This window comes from Hemiscyllium ocellatum, chromosome 6 (genome assembly GCF_020745735.1).
Source record: "Hemiscyllium ocellatum isolate sHemOce1 chromosome 6, sHemOce1.pat.X.cur, whole genome shotgun sequence".
In the NCBI taxonomy this organism is placed as follows: domain Eukaryota; kingdom Metazoa; phylum Chordata; class Chondrichthyes; order Orectolobiformes; family Hemiscylliidae; genus Hemiscyllium; species Hemiscyllium ocellatum.
Genome location: NC_083406.1, coordinates 121,891,989 through 121,913,118, shown reverse-complemented (window position 1 = coordinate 121,913,118; position 21,130 = coordinate 121,891,989). Strand labels below are relative to the sequence as shown.

Genomic DNA, 21,130 nt, shown 5'->3' with positions numbered 1-21,130 from the left:
TACTGGGTTAGAGCACAAAGGACTGTACTTAGAAGATGATAGATTAGGGAATGTTGATGTACAAAGGGATGTTGTACACCAGTCACCGTGTGCAGGGACAGTATGCAATTAGGAAGGCAAATTGTACCCTGGCTTTCAACTGTAACAGGATTGGAGTTGAGAGTAGGAATGTTATACAGTGAAATTATACAGGGCCTTGGTGAGACCACCCCTGGAGTACTGCCCACGGTCTTGGTCTCCATCCCTGAGAAAGGATATACTTACCAGAGGGAGTGCAGAAAAGGTTCACTAGGCTGTTACCAGGTGTGGTAGGACTGTCCTCCGAGATGAGATTGGTTTGACCAGGTCTGTATTCACTCGAGTTTCAAAGGATGGGGGGTGGGGGGGAATGGGATTGAACCATACAAAATTCAAACAGGGCTGGGCAGACCAGATGCAGGGAGGATGTTTACACTGGTGGCAAGTCCAGGACAAGGGGTCCCAGTCTCTGGACATGGAGGAGGCTATTTCTGGCCGAGAGATGGAAACATTTCTTCACTCCGAGGGTGAGGCACTTGTGGAATTCCTCTCTGAAGAAAAGTCAAATCCGATTCTAAAGGAAGAATCGTTTCTCTCTCCTCAGGAGCTGTCTGACGTGCTGAGTTTCCCTCGCATTGCCTGTGTTTGGTAGCACACACTGTAACTTATAAGAGCAGAAGGAGGCCGTTCAGCCCATCGAGTCTGCTCTCCCATTCACTCAGATCGTGGCTGATCCGATCATCCCCATTTTCCTGCCTTTTCCCCATAACCTTCAATTCCTTTGAGCTCCATCTGTCTCAGACTTGAATACGGAGGGAATATGCAGGTGGGGAAAGAGAGAGAGAGAGATCCCAAGCAGGCAGGGGGAGAGAATGGGTGTGGGAGCATGATAAAGACAGAGGGTAGTACAGGGGGAAAGCTGGATGTTGGGGTACAGAGAGAGAGAGAGAGATGAAGGAGAGAGTCTGGAGGCTGACCTCTCTTCCTCATGTCAGTCTCTGCTGTACAAGATGATTGTCTGCTATTCATTATTCACTCAATGTCAAAGGAAATTATTTATTTAAGAAAAAGACCGAGGAATGCTATCTATTTTGTACCTCTGTGGTTCCTGGATGGTCTGGCTCTCTGCTGTGTCTCAGTGAGAGAGAGAGAGAGAGAGAGAGAGAGAGAGAGACAATGCAGGGTACAGCTCCCAGTCACAGACCGGGCTGGGGAGTTTATTGCAGGAAGTTCAGTTTAACTAGTTTCCCCTCTCACAAAGCGCTGAGCAGGAAGTAACTCTTATTTGCTGTGAATTACTGATCGTACCAAACAAACAACAGAGTTTGGATATTGATTTCTGGCCTTGACTTTGAGCTGAATCGTTGGGGCTTCCTTGGAGCCGGTGCATTGAGCAGGACTGAAGGATATTTGCTCCCAGGAGACTCGGGGAGTGATGGTTGGACCTTTAGTTTGGCTGGAAGTGTTGTGAGGTAGAGTTTGTTTCTAATCTCTCAATGAGGAACTGGCTCACCGATCTCCTTCTGAGGAACATTCCTGTGTGTTTTGAGGAATGTTGGAATGTGACCTTTGGGAGGAGGTGGTCTTATTTTCCACCTTGCTGATTCCTGCACAGCTCGATTCTCGACCCACACCCCTTCCACCTCACCCCCCCCATTCCCACCTCCCCCCACTTCTACACCCACCTCATACTTGGGCTGAGCTCCCCACACATTGGCATCTTCTGGGATTATGGGGACTCCACGAAACAGTCAAGAGGGTTTGAGAGGGTTTCTGTTCGGGAGACCCTTCCCCTTCCCTTTCACTGGAGCACAGACCACCCTGGGTCACAGCATCAGCCTGAGCAATGCTCAGGTACTGAAACCTCCCCACCCTTTTAGGGGTAATTGACCCTCAGTAACCTGCCCCTCGATAACCCTCGATAAACCCACCTTCCCCCATTCCAGTGGAGCACCAGAGATCCTTTTACAATGCTGAGCCCATCATACCCTCCCACTAACCCACCACTCCACTCCATTCCCTCCCACTCCATCCCCTCCCACTGCCCTCTCCAACCCCTTCCACTCCCCTCCCACACCCTCCCTCTATCCCCTCCCAATGTGGTGCCACTGTTTAAGAAGGGTGGTAAGGACAAGTTAGGGGACTACAGACCAGTGAGCCTGACCTCGGTGGTGGGCAAGTTGTTGGAGTAAATCCTGAGGGACAGGTTGTACATGTATTTGGAAAGGCAAGGACTGATTAGGGATAGTCAACATGGCTTTGTGTGTGGGAAATCATGTCTCACAAACTTGATTGAGTTTTTTGAGGAAGTAACAAAGAGGATTGATGAGGGCAGAGCGGTAGATGTGATCTATATGGACTTCAGTAAGGCCTTCGATAAAATTCCCCATGGGAGACTGGTTAGCAAGCTTAGATCTCATGGAATACGGGGAGAACTAACCATTTGGATACAGAACTGGCTCAAAGGTAGGAGGACAGAGGGTGGTGGTGGAGGGTTGTTTTTCAGACTGGAGGCCTGTGACCAGTTGAGTGCCACAAAGATCGGTGCTGGGTCCTCTACCTTTTGTCATTTACATAAATGATTTGGATGCGAGCATAAGAGGTACAGTTGGTAAGTTTGCAGATGACACCAAAATTGGAGGTGTAGTGGACAGTGAAGAGGGTTACCTCAGATTACAACAGGATCTGGACCAGATGGGCCAATGGGTTGAGAAGTGGCAGATGGAGTTTAATTCAGATAAATGCGAGGTGCTGCATTTTGGGAAAGCAAATCTTAGCAGGACTTATATACTTAATGGTAAGGTCCTAGGGAGTGTTGCTGAACAAAGAGACCTTGGAGTATAGGTTCATAGCTCCTTGAAAGTGGAGTCACAGATAGATAGGATAGTGAAGGCAGTGTTTGGTATGCTTTCCTTTATTGGTCAGAGTATTGAGTACAGGAGTTGGGAGGTCATGTTGCGACTGTACAGGACATTGGTTAGGCCACTGTTGGAATATTGCATGCAATTCTGGTCGCCTTCCTATTGGAAAGATGTTGTGAAACTTGAAAGGGTTCAGAAAAGATTTACAAGAATGTTGCCAGGGTTGGAGGATCTGAGCTACAGGGAGAGGCTGAACAGGCTGGGGCTGTTTTCCCTGGAGCGTCGGAGGCTGTGAGGTCCCCTTATAGAGGTTTATAAAATCAGAAGGGATATGGATAGGGCAAATAGACAAAGTCTTTTCCCTGGGGTGGGGGAGTCCAGAACTAGAGGGGCATAGGTTTATGGTGAGAGGGGAAAGATATAAAAGAGACCTAATGGGCAACTTTTTCACGCAGAGGGTGGTACGTGTATGGAATGAGCTGCCAGAGGAAGTGGTGGAGGCTGGTACAATTACAATATTTAAGGGGCATTTGGATGGGTATATGAATAGGAAGGGTTTGGAGGGATATGGGCCGGGTGCTGGCAGGTGGGACTAGATTGGGTTGGGATATCTGGTCGGCATGGACAGGTTGGACCGAAGGGTCTGTTTCTGTGCTGTACATCTCTATGACTCTATGAATGTGCATTTAACTACCCTCCCACCCCCCATCCCCTCCGATGCCCCTCCCATTCCTCCCATCGCTCCCTCCCCTTTTTCCTCCCAGTTCCCTCTACCTCCCCTGTATCTCCCTTTTTTTTCCTCCCTTCCTTCCTCTCTTCCCCTCCACCCTCCCCCTCTCCTCCCTCCCTCAATGTTCCACCTCCCTGGCCCACCCTTGCCCCCATCCCCACCGTTCCTTCCGATAGGTCCTTTGACTTTGCCAGGTTTCTGAGGCAGTGTCAAGGTGGGGAGTTAACTTTCCCCTCCCCAACCAGGCCCTATTATTCCACCCCCCTCCCCCACCCCCTTCCAGTTAAGCAGCCTCAGAGTGGGTAGACAGTGTGGAGGGTGAGTTCCTGGCCTGGTTTGATCGTGATATGGGGGTCCCACCCACCACCGGTCAGGTTCTGGGGTCAGACACGCCCTCACTGTCTCCTTTGGTCAATCTCACCTTGCCCCTGTATGCGGCCTATCGAGGGGCGTTGGGGAGTATCCCTGCCTATCTCTCTCCGTGTGTGTGTGTGTGTGTGTGTGTGTGTGTGTGTGTGTGTGTGTGTGTGTGTGTGTGTGTGTCTCTGTCTGTCTGTCTTTTTGCCTGTTGGTGTCTCTCTCTTTCTGTCTCGTCACCCTCTCTCTCTCTCTCCCCCTCTCCCCCCTCCCTCTTTCCCTCTCCCTCTCTCACTCTCCGTCTCGCTCTCTGTTTCCCTCTCTGTCTCGTCACCCTCTCACTCACTCTCTCTCTCTCCCTCTTTCTCTTTTTCTGTCTTTTTGCCTGTGGGTCTCTCTCTCTCTCTCTCTGTCTCTTTCTCTGTCCCTGTCTGTCTCTCCGTCTCTCTCGCTCTCTCTCTCTCTCTGTCTCTTTCTCTGCCTGTGAGTGTCTCTCTGGTAGTTTTAAGGGACTTTCTGTTACTGACATTTCATTCTGTGTTTTCCATAATAGCACACTCTTAGCTAACCATCTGAACTGAAAAGCTCATTAATCAACAGCGGTGATTAGTTGGGACTTTTTCTACACTTCAGGATTAACTCAGCTCCTTCATTAATCCTAACCCTGACCCTCACCTGGACCCGACCCTAACCCTAACCCTATCACAGGTCTTTTCCCTGGGGTGGGGGAGTTCAGAGCTAGAGGACACAGGTCCCTTTTATATCTTGCCCCTCTCACCCTTAACCTATGGGGCAACTTTTTCACACAGAGGGTGGTACGTGTATGGAATGAGCTGCCAGAGGGAGTGGTGGAGGCTGGTATAATGACAACATTTAAAAGGCATCTGGGTGGGTATATGAATAGGAAGGGTTTGGAGGGATATGGGCTGGGTGCTGGCAAATGGGACTAGGACAGATTGGGATGTCTGGTTGACATGGACGAGTTGTTTCCGTGCTGTACATCTCTATGACTCTATGAATGTGCATTTATATAGCACCTTTTACAGCATCAGGAAATTCTAAAATGCTTCAGAACCAATGAAGTACAAGCTGAAATGAGCTCAGACCTTTGAGTGCAGGAGTTGGGACGTCATGTTGAGGTTGTATGGGACATTGGTGAAGCCTCTTCTGCAGTACTGTGTCAGTTCTAGTCACCCTGTTACAGGAAGGATATTATTAAACTGGAGAGAATTCAGAAGAGATTTCCCAAGATGTTGCCGGGTATGTTGTAAAGATTAGCTCTGTAAAACTGAGTCAGAATTCACACGAGACTGGGCAGTGCTCTGAAAGATCGTGATTTCAAATAAACCTGTGGGACTATAACCTAGTGTCGGGTGACTTGTCCACCCCAGTCTAATACCGGCTGAGGAGATTTATAAAATCATGAGGGGCACAGATAAGGTGAATGGTGGGTGTCTTTTCCCTAGGGTGGGGGATTTCAAGACAAAGGGGCATATTTTAAAGGTGAGAGGGGAAAGTTTAAAAAGGACATAAGGGGCAAATGTTTAACAAAGAGATTAGATGGTATGTGGAACAAACTTCCAGAGGAAGTGGTGGATGGGGCACAGTTATAAAATATTTCAAAGACATTTGGATAGGTACCTGAATAGGAAAGGGTTGGAGAGATATGGGCCAGGAACAGGCAGGTGGGACCAGTCTAGTTTGGGAACATGGTCAGTATGGACTGTTTCTGTGCAGTATGTCTCTGTAATAGATAAATAGAGAGAGATTGACAGATATTTTCTTTACAGCAGAGAGTATTGAGAGGGCAGATGAATAAAATGATGAGGGGAGCACACTGGGGTAAAACAAGAAGGAATTTTTCCCCTTGATGGAGGGATCAATGGCCAGGGGCATGGATTGAAGGGAAAGGGCCAGGAGGTTTAGAGTGGGATGTGAGGGAAAACCATTTTCACCCAGAGGGTGGTGGGGATCCAGAGCTCGCTGCCTGTCAGGGTGGGAGAGGCAGAAACCCTCATCACATTGACGGAGGATTTAGATGTGAACTTGTGATACCAAGGTACACAATCCTCTGGGCCATGTGCTGGGATGAGAATAGTGAGGGTTTTTTATTAACAGTCTTTTCCTGCGCTGTAGACCTCTGAGATTTGTCGAATTTTCAGAGCAAGTGTATTTCCATTAAAAGAAACATTCTTAAGGGAGAACCCTTGGTTAACTAAAGAAATTAGGGAAAGTGTTAAACATTTTTTTAAAAAAGTGATTTAAACTATTTTATTTAAAAGTCGTTTCAAATTATGTGGTACAAAAATATTTTAATTTTCTTCCCTTTGTCATTGTAACTTTAAGAAAAAAGGCAGTACGTAACATTTTTTCATGTGATCTTGTTATTGCAATAGTTTGAATTAGAAAAAAGATAGATTTAACTCGAAGGAAAGCTGACGTACGATAAATGTACAAAGGGCAGGTCAGATGACTTCTGAGAGAGTGACTAAGTGGGTAAATCATGAGGAAGGAATTAGAGACCAAGAGGAAGTTGGCTAGGAATGTAAAATCAAAACAGCAAGAGTTTTGACAGGTGTTTAAAAAGTGAAAGATGAGCTAATGTGAGTGTTGATGCTGTAGAGAGGGAGAATAAGGAGTTAATAAGGAAATGATGGGTGAAATGAGCAAATATTTTGCTTCTCGCTTCACTAGAGAGATTAGATAAAAAACATTCAGTTGTGAATCTGTAGGTGGAAAAGGGTGAGGGCCTGAATGAAAACACAATCAGCTGGGAAGTGGGATTAAGTAAACGTCTGGAACCGTAAGATAAATAAAAACCCAAACTACTGGGATGCTGGAAATTGTAAACAAAACAGAAATTACTGGAAAAGCTCAGCAGGTCTGGCAGCACCTGTGGTCAGAAAGTAGAGTTAACATTGAGATCTGGTGAACTGTTCTAAGGAAGGGTCACTAGACCTGAAATGTTAACTCTGATTTCTCTCCACAGGTGCTGCCAGACCTGCTTAGCTTTTCCAGTAATGTCTGTCTTTATGTGGGATCTGTGAATTGACAGGTATCCTGATGGACATCATCCCAGGGGCTTAGGTTCAGGGGAGAGTCCAAGAGAGCAGAAAGTAGCAAATATATTGCTCAAGAAGAGGGGAAGCAGAAAACAGGAAACTTAGCTGCCTGTTTCTCTGATGTCTGCCATGAGGAAGCTGTTCGAATTTATCACTGCACCTAGAAAGACCCAAAGTCAAATCAGCAGAGTTTCATCAAAGAGAAGTTATATTTAGCCAGTTATTGCAGAGTAATACGTGCTGTGGATAAAGGCGAGTCTGTAGTTGTACCAGACTGGGTTTCCAGATGGCATTTGAAAGCTGCTGTATGGGGACGGCAGGGTAACACATTGCCAAGATTCGAAGATTGGTGAGTGAGGAGTAGGGAGTGTGGCCGGTGCATTACCACAGAAGGTGAGTGTGCAGGTACCCAACACAATCAGGAAGGGGAACAGTCTTTTATTGCAGGAGGAATTGAACATAAACGTAAAGATGTTACTCTTCAGTTGTACAGGTAGCTATGATGTGGAGGAGCTGGTATTAGACTGGGGTGGACAAGTCACCTGACACCAGGTTATAGTCCCACAGGTGTATTTGAAATCACGATCTTTCGGAGCAGTGCCCAGTCTCGTGTGAATTCTGACTCAGTTTTACAGAGCGCTGGTGTGAGCAGATCTCTCAATCTGTGCAGCTTTGATCTCCTTATGCAAGGAACAATTTAAATGTAAGACTGTGAAATGTTTTGGTCTCCCTACCCAAGGAGAGAGATCCTGGTGTTGAAGACAGTCCAGGGAAGCTTCACCCTGCTGATCCCTGATCTGGAGGGACTGTCTGATGAGGAGAGGGTGAGGAGATTGGGTCTGTACTTATTGGAGTTTAGAAAAATGAGAGGCGACTGAATTGAAGCAGACGAGATTCTTCAGGGAGCTGACAGAGGGAGATACAGAAAGGCTGTTTCCCCTTGTCTAGGACCAGAGGGCGCTGTCTTGGAATACGTTTGCAGATGACACCAAAATTGGAAGTGTAGTGGACAGCGAAGAGGGTTACCTCAGATTACACCAGGATCTGGACCAGATGGGCCAATGGGCTGAGAAGTGGCAGATCGAGTTTAATTCAGATAAATGTGAGTGCTGCATTTTGGGAAAGCAAATCTTAGCAGGACTTATACACTTAATGGTAAGGTCCTAGGGAGTGTTGCTGAACAAAAAGATCTTGGAGTGCAGGTTCATAGCTCCTTAAAAGTGGAGTTGCAGGTAGATAGGATAGTGAAGAAGGTGTTTGGTATGCTTTCCTTTAATGGTCAGAGTATTGAGTACAGGAGTTGGGAGGTCATGTTGCGGCTGTACAGGACATTGGTTAGGCCACTGTTGGAATACTGCATGCAATTCTGGTCTCCTTCCTATCGGAAAGATGTTGTGAAACTTGAAAGGGTTCAGAAAAGATTTACAAGGATGTTGCCAGGGTTGGAGGATTTGAGCTACAGGGAGAGGCTGAACAGGCTGGGGCTGTTTTCCCTGAAGCGTCAGAGGCTGAGGGGTGACCTTATAGAGGTTTATAAAATGATGAGGGGCATGGATAGGGCAAATAGACAAAGTCTTTTCCCTGGGGTGGGGGAGTCCAGAACTAGAGGGCATAGGTTTAGGGTGAGAGGGGAAAGAGACCCAAGGGGCAACTTTTTCACACAGAGGGTGGTACGTGTATGGAATGAGCTGCCAGAGGAAGTGGTGGTGGCTGGTACAATTACTACATTTAAGAGGCATTTGGATGGGTATTTAGAATAGGAAGGGTTTGGAGGGATATGGGCCGGGTGCTGGCAGGTGGGACTAGATTGGGTTGGGATATCTGATTGGCATGGATGGGTTAGTCCGAAGGGTCTGTTTCCGTGCTGTACATCTCTATGACTCGATGATTCTGAACGATTGCTGATTTAAGACAGCGATCAGGGAGAATTTCCTCTTTCCATGGATTTCTTAACCACAGAGTCTGGGTCATTTAGTCTATTCCAGGCTGATACACTTTTAGTCAGTCCTGGACTCCATGGTTTCAGGGAAATGGCAGGAGTTCAGGATTATCAGAGCAGTGACGATCTCATTGATTGGGGGAAGCAGACATGATGGGTTGAATGGCCTACTCCTGCTGCTATACCTCATGGTGTTATGCTCTGGAGGCAGCACACAGGAGGTTCAAGATTGATGAGGTAAAAACAATGACTCCAGATGCTGGAAACCAGATTCTGGATCAGTGGTGCTGGAAGAGCACAGCAGTTCAGGCAGCATCCAAAGTGCAGCAAAATCGACGTTTCGGGCAAAAGCCCTTCATCAGGAATAAAGGCAGTGAGCCTGAAGCGTGGAGAGATAAGCTAGAGGGGGGTGGGGGTGGGGAGAGAGTAGCATAGAGTACAGTGGGTGTGTGGGGGAGGGGATGAAGGTGATAGGTCAGGGAGGAGAGGGTGGAGTGGATAGGTGGAAAAGGAGGTAGGCAGGTAGGGCAAGTCCGGACAAGTCATGGGGACAGTGCTGAGCTGGAAGTTTGGAACTAGGATGAGGTGGGGGAAGGGGAAATGAGGAAACTGTTGAAGTCCACATTGAGGCCCTGGGGTTGAAGTGTTCCGAGGCGGAAGATGAGGCGTTCTTCCTCCAGGCGTCTGGTGGTGAGGGAGCAGCGGTGAAGGAGGCCCAGGACCTCCATGTCCTCGGCAGAGTGGGAGGGGGAGTTGAAATGTTGGGCCACAGGGCGGTGTGGTTGATTGGTGCGGGTGTCCAGGAGATGTTCCCTGAACCACTCTGCTAGGAGGTGCCCAGTCTCCCCAATGTAGAGGAGACCGCATCGGGAGCAACGGATACAATAAATGATATTAGTGGATGTGCTCCCTCACCACCAGACGCCTGGAGGAAGAACGCTTCATCTTCTGCCTCTGAACACTTCAACCCCAGGGCATCAATGTGGACTTCAACAGTTTCCTCACTTCCCCTTCCCCCACCTCACCCTAGTTCCAAACTTCCAGCTAAGCACTGTGCCCATGACTTGTCCTACCTGCCTAGCTCCTTTTCCACCTATCCACTCCACCCTCCTCCCTGACCTATCACCTTCATCCCCTCCCCCACTCACCCATTGTACTCTATGCTACTCTCTCCCCACCCCCACCCTCCTCTAGCTTATCTCTCCACGCTTCAGGCTCTCTGCCTTTATTCCTGATGAAGGGCTTTTGCCCGAAACGTCGATTTCGCTGCTCGTTGGATGCTGCCTGAACTGCTGTGCTCTTCCAGCACCACTGATCCAGAGTCCAGGTTCACGATTGATACCTGGGGTGTGAGGGATGACATGACAAAGTGGCTGAGGAAACAATATGTTCCCATGTGAGTGAGTCCTTAGTTTAGGGGCCACTGATTGACAGTGAGGGGTCACCCGTTCTGGGAGGAGATGATGGAAAAATCTTCTGTCGTACGATTTTGGAAGTTTGCCTCAGGAGGGAGGGATCACAGGGTCATTGAACATTAAGACTGAGGTAAATTGATCTTTGTTTACCTTAGTCATAGAGCCATAGAGATGTACAGCCTGAGGAATCGAGGGCTGACCAGCCACAATTTCAATGTGTGGGTCAGCATGATGAACGGGCTGAATGGCCTACATCTGTTCATAACATGACTGTCTGTGTCCATCATATGCATGTTATCGGGTTGGTATTGAGGCAGTGCTGCACTTTCGGAGGGACAGCACTGAGGGAGTGACGCACTGTCGGAGGGTATGGGGATGCTCTGTGGTTAAGTGTTGTGATTGCTGGCAGAGGCTGAATTCTGGGCTCTCAGGCTGTCATGTGACATAGAGAGCGGGGCTTTTGCCCAAGGCGAAGATAGTATTGTTGGTGGGGCAGGACTGATGGGCCGAATGGTCGACATCCTGGTCCTGTTGCCTGTGATTTGGTCTGTAACCCTGGTTCCAGTTCTGGTGATTGTCTGGGAGGTCAGGTCGGAGTGTGCAGGAAAGCCGCAGACTGTTACAATCCAGGAGTCCAATCAGCCCATCCACGCCTGCACTGACATCACTCACAGGCAGTTGGCTGGACAGGCCTGTGTGCGATCTGGTGTGTCCCACCATTGTGGGTTCAGTACCCACACCAGTGGAGGTTCCCATGAAGGTTTCTCGCCCTCCCCTGTGGGGCAGAGACCCTCGGTTAAACCCCCACCCCAGCCCCATGTCTCTGTAACCCGAGGGCAGCTCTGTGCCCCGGTGACTCTCTGTCCCACATTTGTTTCCACTGGGCTGTGCTGGGGACAGTGAGGGTGTAAGGGTCAGTATCTGGGGAAGGCAGTTTGACCAATGGGGCTGGGGAGTTGGCTGATGGAACCTTCCAGAAATACAAGCGAACAGATGCTGTGAAAATTAACATCCCCAGATGTGTTGAGTATTGACACTTCCAAACTGTCCCTCTTTCCTGTCGGGGGTTTGTTTATTGAGTTGCTGAGCACAACGTTAAAACAAAATGAAGAAAATTGTTTTCATACTTTTTAATGTGATGTGGGGGTCCCTGGCTGGGCCAGCATTTATTTATTAACCGTCCATAGAGTGTGGAAGTAGGCCATTGAGTTGCTACTGACCCGCTGAAGGTCATCCCACCCTATCTCTTGCCCAGCATTTCCCATGGCTAACCCACCTAGCTGCACGTCCCTGAACATCGGGCAATCTAGATTAGATTACTTACAGTGTGGAAACAGGCCCTTCGGCCCAACAAGTCCACACCGACCCGCCGAAGCGCAACCCACCCATACCCCTACATTTACCCCTTACCTAACACTCTGGGCAATTTAGCTTGGCCAATTCACCTGACCCGCACATCTTTGGACTGTGGGAGGAAACTGGAGCACCCGGAGGAAACCCACGCAGACACGGGGAGAACGTGCAAACTCCACACAGTCAGTCGCCTGAGTCGGGAATTGAACCCGGGTCTCAGGCGCTGTGAGGCAGCAGTGCTAACCACTGTGCCACCATGCTGCCCACAGGAGGCTGCAAAATAAGGAAGATCCCAATGTGTTAGGGGTAAGGTACTGGCATGTATACAGGATTGGCCGACTGGCAGAAGGCAGACAGTGAGGATAAAGGGGTCTGTTTCAGAATGGCAGCCAGTGACTGGTGGAGTTCTGCAGGGGTCTGTGTTGGGACCATAGCTATTCACATTATACAGTAACAGTCTGGACGGAGGGACTGAGGGCACTGCTGCTCAGTTTACAGATGACACAAGGATAGGTGGAGGGACGGATAGTGGGGAGGAAGTGGGGAGGCTGCAGAAGGACTTGGACAGGCCGGGAGAGTGGGAAAGGAAGTGGCAGATGGAATACAATGTGGGAAAGGGAGGGGTTACTGTAGGAACCGAAGCTGTCCTTCCTGAGAACTGTGAGGAACAATGTCAGCCCCTCGTTGGCTCAGCTAAAAGGTATTCACCCACCCTGGTTGGTCAGTGGCTGCAGATAACTTCGGATTTCTAGCGTCTGCATTTCCTGGATTAATTTCAGTGGCCACAGCAATGTGGGGGGGGGGGGGGGGCTTCTGAACTGCCCTCTGGGCCTTTAGGAACCGGCAACTAATTGCTGGCCCAGTCAGTGACAGCCACATCCTGTCAGAGAGGGAACTAAGAAACCTCCAACTCACAAGACGTGGCCAGAGGCAGGGTAGAGGCGCCATTTTGAAACATTGGTGTTGCCACACACAATAACCCTCTCACCCATCCAGCAGGGGGCACTTTCACAGGTGGCAGTGCTGGCTATTTGCAGTAGCTGTGTACCTCAGGATTGGCTCTTGAAAACCAACTTGATGCCACCCCGAGCTACAAAGAATCCAACCAATCAAGGAGGAGGAAGGACATTGCACGAAAATGCAGAGCTTTGCAGTTCAATGGGGGGCACGGACCCTGCAGCAGAAGGTCAGGGGGATCCACATCAGGACCATTGGTCAGTTGCCGTGGGAACCAAGAATTCTGTTCCAGATTTCATCTGGGCTCTGGAGCAGAGCTGTGCGCTCTGGGGGATGTGTTTGATTCGCTCATCAGTGAACACCTTCAATCACTGAACCACAGGCCCCAGATTAATTGGCAGATTCTTGCAAAGCAACTCCTACCTGATGACAAGGTCATTAAGGAGCCTCGTTAGTCTTGCAAAATCAGAAGGCGGTTTGTCTCGTTGATTAATGGAGGCGGCGGCCCAGTGGTTAGCACCGCTGAGTCACGGCGCGAGGGACCCGGGTTCGATTCCAGCCTCCTGTCTGTGAGGAGTTTGCACACTGTCTCCGGGTCTGTGGGGATTTCCTCCCACAATCCAAAAAATGTGCAGGTTAGGTGGACAGGCCATACTAAATTGTGTGGGTGGCACAATTGCTTTAACCAGCAACACATTTTCAACTGTGATCTCCAGCATCTGCAGACCTCATTTTTTACATGAAGCACAGAAAGCTAGCTCACAGGGGCAGCAGGAATTTAGGAAGGGTCATGGGGAAATGTTGGCCTTTAGGTTGGATGGCACGGTGGCACAGTGGTTAACACTGCTGCCTCATAGCGCCAGGGACCCAGGTTCGATCCCAGCCTCAGGTGACTGTCTGTGTGGAGTTTGCACGTTCTCCCTGTGTCTGTGTGGGTTTCCTCCCTCAATCCGAAGCTGTTAGGTGAGTAAATTGCCCACGGAGTTCAAGGGTGCCTAGGTCAGGGGTAAATATAGGGAATGTGTCTGGATGGGGTTACTCCTCAGAGGGTTGGTGTGGACTTGTTGGGCTGAAGGGCCTGTTTCCACACTGTAGGGAATCTAATCCCTTTGAAATGAAGATTAGATTAAAATCCCTACAGTGTGGAAACAGGCCCTTCGGCCCAACCAGTCCACACCAACCCTCTGAAGAATAACCCGCCCAGACCCATTTCCCTCTGACTAATGCACCATAACATTATGGGCAATTTAGCATGGCCAATCCACCCTGACCTGCACATCTTTGGACTGTGGGAGGAGACTGGAGGACCCGAAGAAAACCCACACAGACATAGAAAGTGCAAACTCCACACGTTTGTGGATCAGAGTATAAGAGTAGGGAGGTCTTACTGCAGCTGTACAAGGTGCTGGGGAGGTCACTGATGGAGCACTGTGAGCTGTTCCCATCCCTTATTTAAGGAAAGATATCATTTCATTGGGGGCAGTTGAGAGAAGGTTCACTAGGATGGTCCCTGGGATGGGGAGGGATTGTTTTCTGAACAAAGGTGAAACAGGTTGGGACTCTACTCCCTGGAGTCTAGAAGAATGAGAGGGGATCCCATTGAAACATCCAGGATTCTTAAGGGGCTTGAGTGGGTCAATGCTGAGAGGATGTTTCCCCTCGTGGGAGGGTCTAGGACCAGAGGGCACAGTCTCAGAATAAAGGGGCACCAGTTTCAGACTGAGATGGGGAGGAATTTCTTCTCTCAGAGGGTTGAGTGTCTTTGGAACTCCTCGTCACAGAGAGCTGTGGGGGCAGAGTCCTTGTGGATATTTCAGGCTGAGAGAGATCAGTCAAGGAATCAAGGGATACAGGGAAAGGGCAGGAAATGGATGTGAGGAATGTGGGATCAGCCGTGATCCTATGGAATGGGGGAGCAGGCTCGAGGGGCTGAATGGCCTTCTCCTGTTCTTATTGTCTTACTATGGTCTTAGCAAGTTCCAAACATCCAATAGGAATTCTGTCACTGTGACAATACTCCTCAACTGCAAGACCCATCCCTACCTCTACAGAGAGAGTGTACTGTATACAGGGCAGTGGGAGGGGGATTAACTGGGGCGTAGGGTCGGTGATGGGGGTGTGGAAAGAATGATGTTTGAAATGAAAGTTTATCCACTTGACAAACTCAAACTGAGAATCCAAAGAGAAATAAATAGAATTCAGATTTAGTTTTATGGGCAGTGAGTATTTTCCTGTTGTGGTTTTTTTTGTAATTTTGTCATTGTTAACGATACTGAAGTGTTTGTCTGGAATGAATACAGATGTAAACAGCAACAACACTTACTCTGCTGTGGATAGACATCAGGACCGTCCCCTTGGATTCAGTTGGCTTTGTTTCTCAAAGTGTAGTTAGAGGGAGTCACTAACTCACTGGTTTTGCTTCCCAGATCGGATTTTCACCGAAGCTGGGAGATTTTATTGTCCAGTTATCTAATCGCATCCTGTCGCTGTCCTGGGAGTGTTTGATGGGAACAGTGTAGAGGGAGCTTTACTCTGTGTATAACCCCATGCTGCCCCTGTCCTGGGAGGGTTTGATGAGGGACAGGTAGAGGGAGCTTTAACCTGTCTGTCCCTGCCCTAGGAGTGTTTGATGGGGGACAGTGTGGAGAAAGTTTTACAGTGTATCTAACCCTGTGCTGCCCCTGTCCTGGGAGTGTTTGATGGGGACAGTGTAGAGGGAGCTTTACTCTGTATCTGACCCTGTCTGTCCCTGTCCTGGGAGTGTTTGATGGGGGACAGTGTAGAGGGAGCTTTACTCTGTATCTGACCCCGTGCTGTCCCTGTCCTGGGGATGTTTGATGGGGACAGTGTAGAAGGAGCTTTACTCAGTATCTGACCCCGTGCTGTCCCTGTCCTGGGAGTGTAGAGGGGGTTCTGTGTTGCTATCCCATCCAGTTGGGTTTGCTGAGTGTCATGGTGAGGTAATTTGGAATGTAACTGGATTATTTCCCTTTGCCTTTCAGCGGGGTGGACAGTGTGGACAGTGTGAACGCGAATGAGTGTCGGACGGACCTCAGGTCCCCTCCGGTTCCTGGACGAGCTCAACCCTTGGCAATCGCACGGTGCGGTGTTGACTACAATCTGCCAGCACTCCCTGACCTCCCGGTCTGTAGTGAGTAGTGCACTGTTGTCCTTCCCTCTTGCGGTTCTGTCTACTCGTGTTTCTCTGTGTGTGTGTGATTCGTGCGTTCAGCTTGCTGGGGGTGAGGTGGGGCAAGGCGTTCTGCTGACCCTGTTGGCTCTTTTCTGGATCCTATTGTAGGATGTGGGCATTTACTCCCCATCACTCATTGCCCCTTGGATGGTGCGTTTGCCTGGACCATCACAGTGGGCATTGCTGTGGATCTGGAGTCACGTGTAGGCCAGGCCAGGTAACGATGACACATTTCCTTCCGTATAGGCCATCAGCTAGGTTTTTTATGACAATCGATGACGGTTTCATGGTGACCATCACTGAGGCGCGACTTCAATTCCAGATTAATTAATTGAAATGAAATACTCATGGCACTAGTACTGAATCTGTAGCCAGGCTGTTCGGATGCATGACATAAATGAAGTGAGGGGAACCACCGTTCTCACCCCCCCCACCCCCTGCCAAGTTTGGGGGCAGAGGGTTTCAGGAACAACTCTCCCAGTGTGACCTCCACCTCCTCCAGAGCTCAGTCCATCAACAAATACCATTCGCTGCAAGTTGCAATCAGGCATTTGGCACATTTCGGTGAACCCCCTCCTGTAACATCAGCTGGCATGGGGACAGGGCTGCTGCTGCAGGGGGAGGCTGGTCTAGTGGCATTGTCACTGCACTTAGGCTACTGCCCTGGGGATACCAGTTCAAATCCCACCACATTAAATGAATAAATTGTGGAATTTAAACTAGTCCCAGTAATAGTGCTCAGATACCAACTGGTGTAAAAGCCCACCTGGCTTACTCACACAAGGGAAAACTGTTGTCCATACTTGGTCTGGCTCATACAGGAGTTCAGACCCACACAAATACAATTAATCCTTGCGTGCCCACTGAAGGGATCTGAGCAAGGCACTGCTCAATTGACTGAAGGCGAGGGGAGTGAGAGCATGGGAGCTACAGCTGCTGGTGCCACTCAAGATGGAGGGGGTTGTCTGTCTGTCTGCATGTCTGATGTTTTGTGTCTGTGTGCGTGTGTCTGATTTTGTGTGTGCGTGTGTCTGATTTTGTGTGTGCGTGTGTCTGATTTTGTGTGTGCGTGTGTCTGATTTTGTGTGCGTGTGTCTGATTTTGTGTGTGCGTGTCTGATTTTGTGTGATTGTGTGTGTCTGATTTTCTGTGTGCACGTGTCTGATTTTGTGCTTGTGTCTGCATGTCTGATTGTGTGTGTGTGTGTGTGTGTGCGCGCGCACGCGCGCGCCTCTATGTTCATATCTGATTATGTGTGTCTGTCTGCGTGTGTCTGTATGTGATTGCAGATGGATAGGGACTGATTGAGATCATGGGCAAAACTCTGGAAGGTGGAGTATAATGTGGGAAAATATGAAAATATAGAATGCAGGTTCAGCTAATGATTAAGAAGGTTAATGGGATGCTGCCCTTTATTACAAGAGGAATTGAACATGAAAGTGAGGATGTTATGCAGAGCTTTGGTGAAACCACATCTCACATGCTGTTATGAAGGAGGGTTGTAAGTGTATTGGAGCTGGTTCAGAGAGGGTTTACTAGATTAACAGATGGAGTGAGTGGACTGTCTATGAGGAACGTGAGGACAGACTGGTTTAGAGAGTAAGGGGTAACCTGATTGGAGTGTGTTTGATCCTGAATGGTCTGAACATAGAGGATGTGGGAAGGATGTTTCCCCTTGTGGGTCAGCCCAGGACCAGGGGGTGCTGTTTTACAATTAGGGGTCACCCTCCCAGGACAGAGATGAGGGGTATTGTTTTTCTCTGAGAAAGTTGTGAGAGTCATAGAGATGTACAGCATGGAAACAAATACTTCGGTCCAACCCATCCATGCTGACCAGATATCCCAACCCAATCTAGTCCCACCTGCCAGCATCCGGCCCATCTCCCTCCAAACCCTTCATTTTCGTATACCCATCCAAATGCCTCTTAACTGTTGTAATTGTACCAGCCTCCACCACTTCCTCTGGCAGCTCATTCCATACACGTCACACCCTCTGTGTGAAAAAGTTACCCCTTTGGTCTTTTTATATCTTTCCCCTCTCACCCTAAACCTATGCCCTCTAGTTCTGGACTCCCCCACCCCAGGGAAAAGACTTTGTCTATTTATCCTATCCATGCCCCTCATAATTTTGTAAACCTCTATAAGGTCACTCCTCAGTCTCCGACGCTCCAGGGAAAACAGCCCCAGCCTGTTCAGCCTCTCCCTGTAACTCAGATCCTCCAACCCTGGCAACATCCTTGTAAATCTTTCTGAACCCTTTCAAGTTTCACAGCCTCTTTCCGATAGGAAGGAGACCAGAACTGCACGCAATATTCCAACAGTGGCCTAACCAATGTCCTGTACAGCCACAACACGACCTCCTAAATCCTGTACTCAATACTCTAACCAATAAAGGAAAGCATACCAAACGCCTTCTTCACTATCCTATCTACCTGCGACTCCACTTTCAAGGAGCTATGAACCTGCACTCCAAGGTCTCTTTGTTCAGCAACACTCTCTAGGACCTGACCATTCAGTGTATAAATCCTGCTAAGATTTGCTTTCCCAAAATGCAGCACCTCACATTTATCTGAATTAAACTCCACCTGCCACTTCTCAGCCCATTGGCCCATCTGGTCAAGATCCTGTTGTAATCTGAGGTAACCATCTCCGCTGTCCACTACACCTCCAATTTTGGTGTCATCTGCAAACTTACTAACTGTACCTCTTATGCTCGCATCCAAATCATTTATGTAAATGACAAAAGTAGAGGACCCAGCACCGATCCTTGTGGCACTCCACTGGTCACAGGCCTCCAGTCTGAAAAACAACCCTCCATTGCCACCCTCTGTCTTCTATCTTTGAGCTAGTTCTGTATCCAAATGGCTAGTTCTCCCTGTATTCCATGAGATCTAACCTTGCTAACCAGTCTCCCATGAGGAACCTTGTTGAATGCCTTACTGAAGTCCATATAGATCACATCTACTGCTCTGCCCTCATCAGTCCTCTTTGTTACTTCTTCAAAAAACTCAATCAAGTTTGTGAGACATGATTTCCCACGCACAAAGCCATGTTGACTATCCCTAATCAGTCCTTGCCTTTCCAAATACATGTACATCCTGTCCCTCAGGATTCCCTCCTACAACTTGTCCACCACCGAGGTCAGGCTCACTGGTCTATAGTTCCCTGGCTTGTCCTTACCACCCTTCTTAAACAGTGGCACCACGTTTGCCAACCTCCAGTCTTCCGGCACCTCACCTGTGACTATTGTTGATACAAATATCTCAGCAAGAGGCCCAGCAATCACTTCTCTAGCTTCCCACAGAGTTCTTGGGTACACCTGATCAGGTCCTGGGGATTTATCCACATTTAGCCATTTCAAGACATCCAGCACTTTCTCCTCTGTAATCTGGACATTTTGCAAGATGTCACCATCTATTTCCCTACAGTCTATATCTTCCATATCCTTTTCCACAGTAAATACTGATGCTAAATAGTCATTTAGTATCTCCCCCATTTTCTGTGGCTCCACACAAAGGCCACCTTGCTGATCTTTGAGGGGCCCTATTCTCTCCCTAGTTACCCTTTTGTCCTCAATATATTTGTAAAAGCCCTTTGGATTCTCCTTAATTCTATTTGCCAAAGCTATCTTATGTCCCCGTTTTGCCCTCCTGATTTCCCTCTTAAGTATACTCCTACTTCGTTTATACTCTTCTAAGGATTCCCCCGATCTATCCTGTCTGTAGCTGACATATGCTTCCTTCCTTTTCTTAACCAAACCCTCAATTTCTTTAGTCATCCGGCATTCCCTATACCTACCAGCCTTCCCTTTCACCCTGACAGGAATATACTTTCTCTGGATTCTTGTTATCTCATTTCTGAAGGCTTCCCATTTTCCAGCCGTCCCTTTACCTGTGAACATCTGCCTCCAATCAGCTTTCAAAAGTTCTTGCCTAATACCATCAAAATTGGCCTTTCTCTAATTTAGAACTTCAACTTTTAGATCTGGTCTATCCTTTTCCATCACTATTTTAAAACAAATAGAATTATGGTCGCTGGCCCCAAAGTGCTTCCCCACTGACACCTCAGTCACCTGCCCTGCCTTATTTCCCAAGAGTAGGTCAAGTTATACACCTTCTCTAGTAGGTACATCCACATACTGAATCAGAAAATTGTCTTGTACGCACTTAACAAATTCCTCTCCATCTAAACCTTTAACACTGTGGCAGTCCCAGTCGATGTTTGGAAAGTTAAAATCCCTTACCATAACTACCCTATTATCCTTACAGATAGCTGAGATCTCCTTACAAGTTTGTTTCTCAATTTCCCTCTGACTATTGGGGGGTCTATAATACAATCCCAATAAGGTGATCATCCCTTTTTTATTTCTCAGTTCCACCCAAATAACTTCCCTGGATGTATTTCCGGGAACATCCTCCCTCAGCACAGCTGTAATGCTATCCCTTATCAAAAATGCCACTCCCCCTCCTCTCTTGCCTCCCTTTCTATCTTTCTTGTAGCATTTGTATCCTGGAACATTAAGCTGCCATTCCTGTCCATCCCTGAGCCATGTTTCTGTAATTGCTATGATATCCCAGTCCCATGTTCCTAACCATGCCCTGAGTTCATCTGCCTTCCCTGTTAGGCCCCTTGCATTGAAATAAATGCAGTATAATTTATTAGTCCTACCTTGTCCCTGCCTGCCCTGACTGTTTGACTCACTTTTTTTCTCAACTGTACCAGTCTCAGATCGATCTCTTTCCTCACTATCTCCCTGGGTCCCCCCCCCCCCACCTTACTAGTTTAAATCCTCCCAAGCAGTTCTTGCAAATTTCCCTGCCAGTATATTAGTCCCCTTCCAATTTAGGTGCAACCTGTCCTTATTGTAGAGGTCACTTCTACCCCAAAAGAGATTCCAATGATCCAAAAAGTGAATCCTTCTCCCATACACCAGCTCCTCAGCCATGCATTCATCTGCCCTATCCTCCTATTCATGCCCTCACTAGCTTGTTGCACTGGGAGTAATCCAGATATTACTACTCTTGAGGACCTCCTTTTTAAACTTCTGCCTAACTCTCTGTAATCTCCCTTCAGAGTCTCAACCTTTTCCCTTCCAATGTTGTTGGTTCCAATGTGGACAATGACCTCCTGCTGGCCCCTCTCCCCCATGAGAACATTCTGCACCCTCTCTGAGACATCCTTGATCCTGGCACCAGGGAAACAACACACCATTCTGCTTTTTCTCTGCTGGCCACAGGAACGTCTG

At 48.4% G+C, this 21,130-nt stretch overlaps 1 protein-coding gene across 7 annotated transcripts in view; it reads left to right on the top strand.

Annotated features, from left to right (window-relative positions):
* Positions 1–21,130, top strand: part of LOC132816571 (arf-GAP with Rho-GAP domain, ANK repeat and PH domain-containing protein 1) — a 165,886-nt gene that overhangs the window by 52,727 nt on the left and 92,029 nt on the right. For 5 of the 7 annotated variants that reach the window (XM_060826344.1, XM_060826348.1, XM_060826346.1 and 2 more), the window contains one exon: positions 15,695–15,843. In XM_060826344.1, the coding sequence (XP_060682327.1) occupies positions 15,695–15,843 (149 nt within the window). Of the gene's footprint in view, positions 1–1,332; positions 1,491–12,382; positions 12,436–15,694; positions 15,844–21,130 lie in introns of those variants that run through there. The other 2 variants (XM_060826349.1, XM_060826350.1) reach the window with 2 other exon arrangements.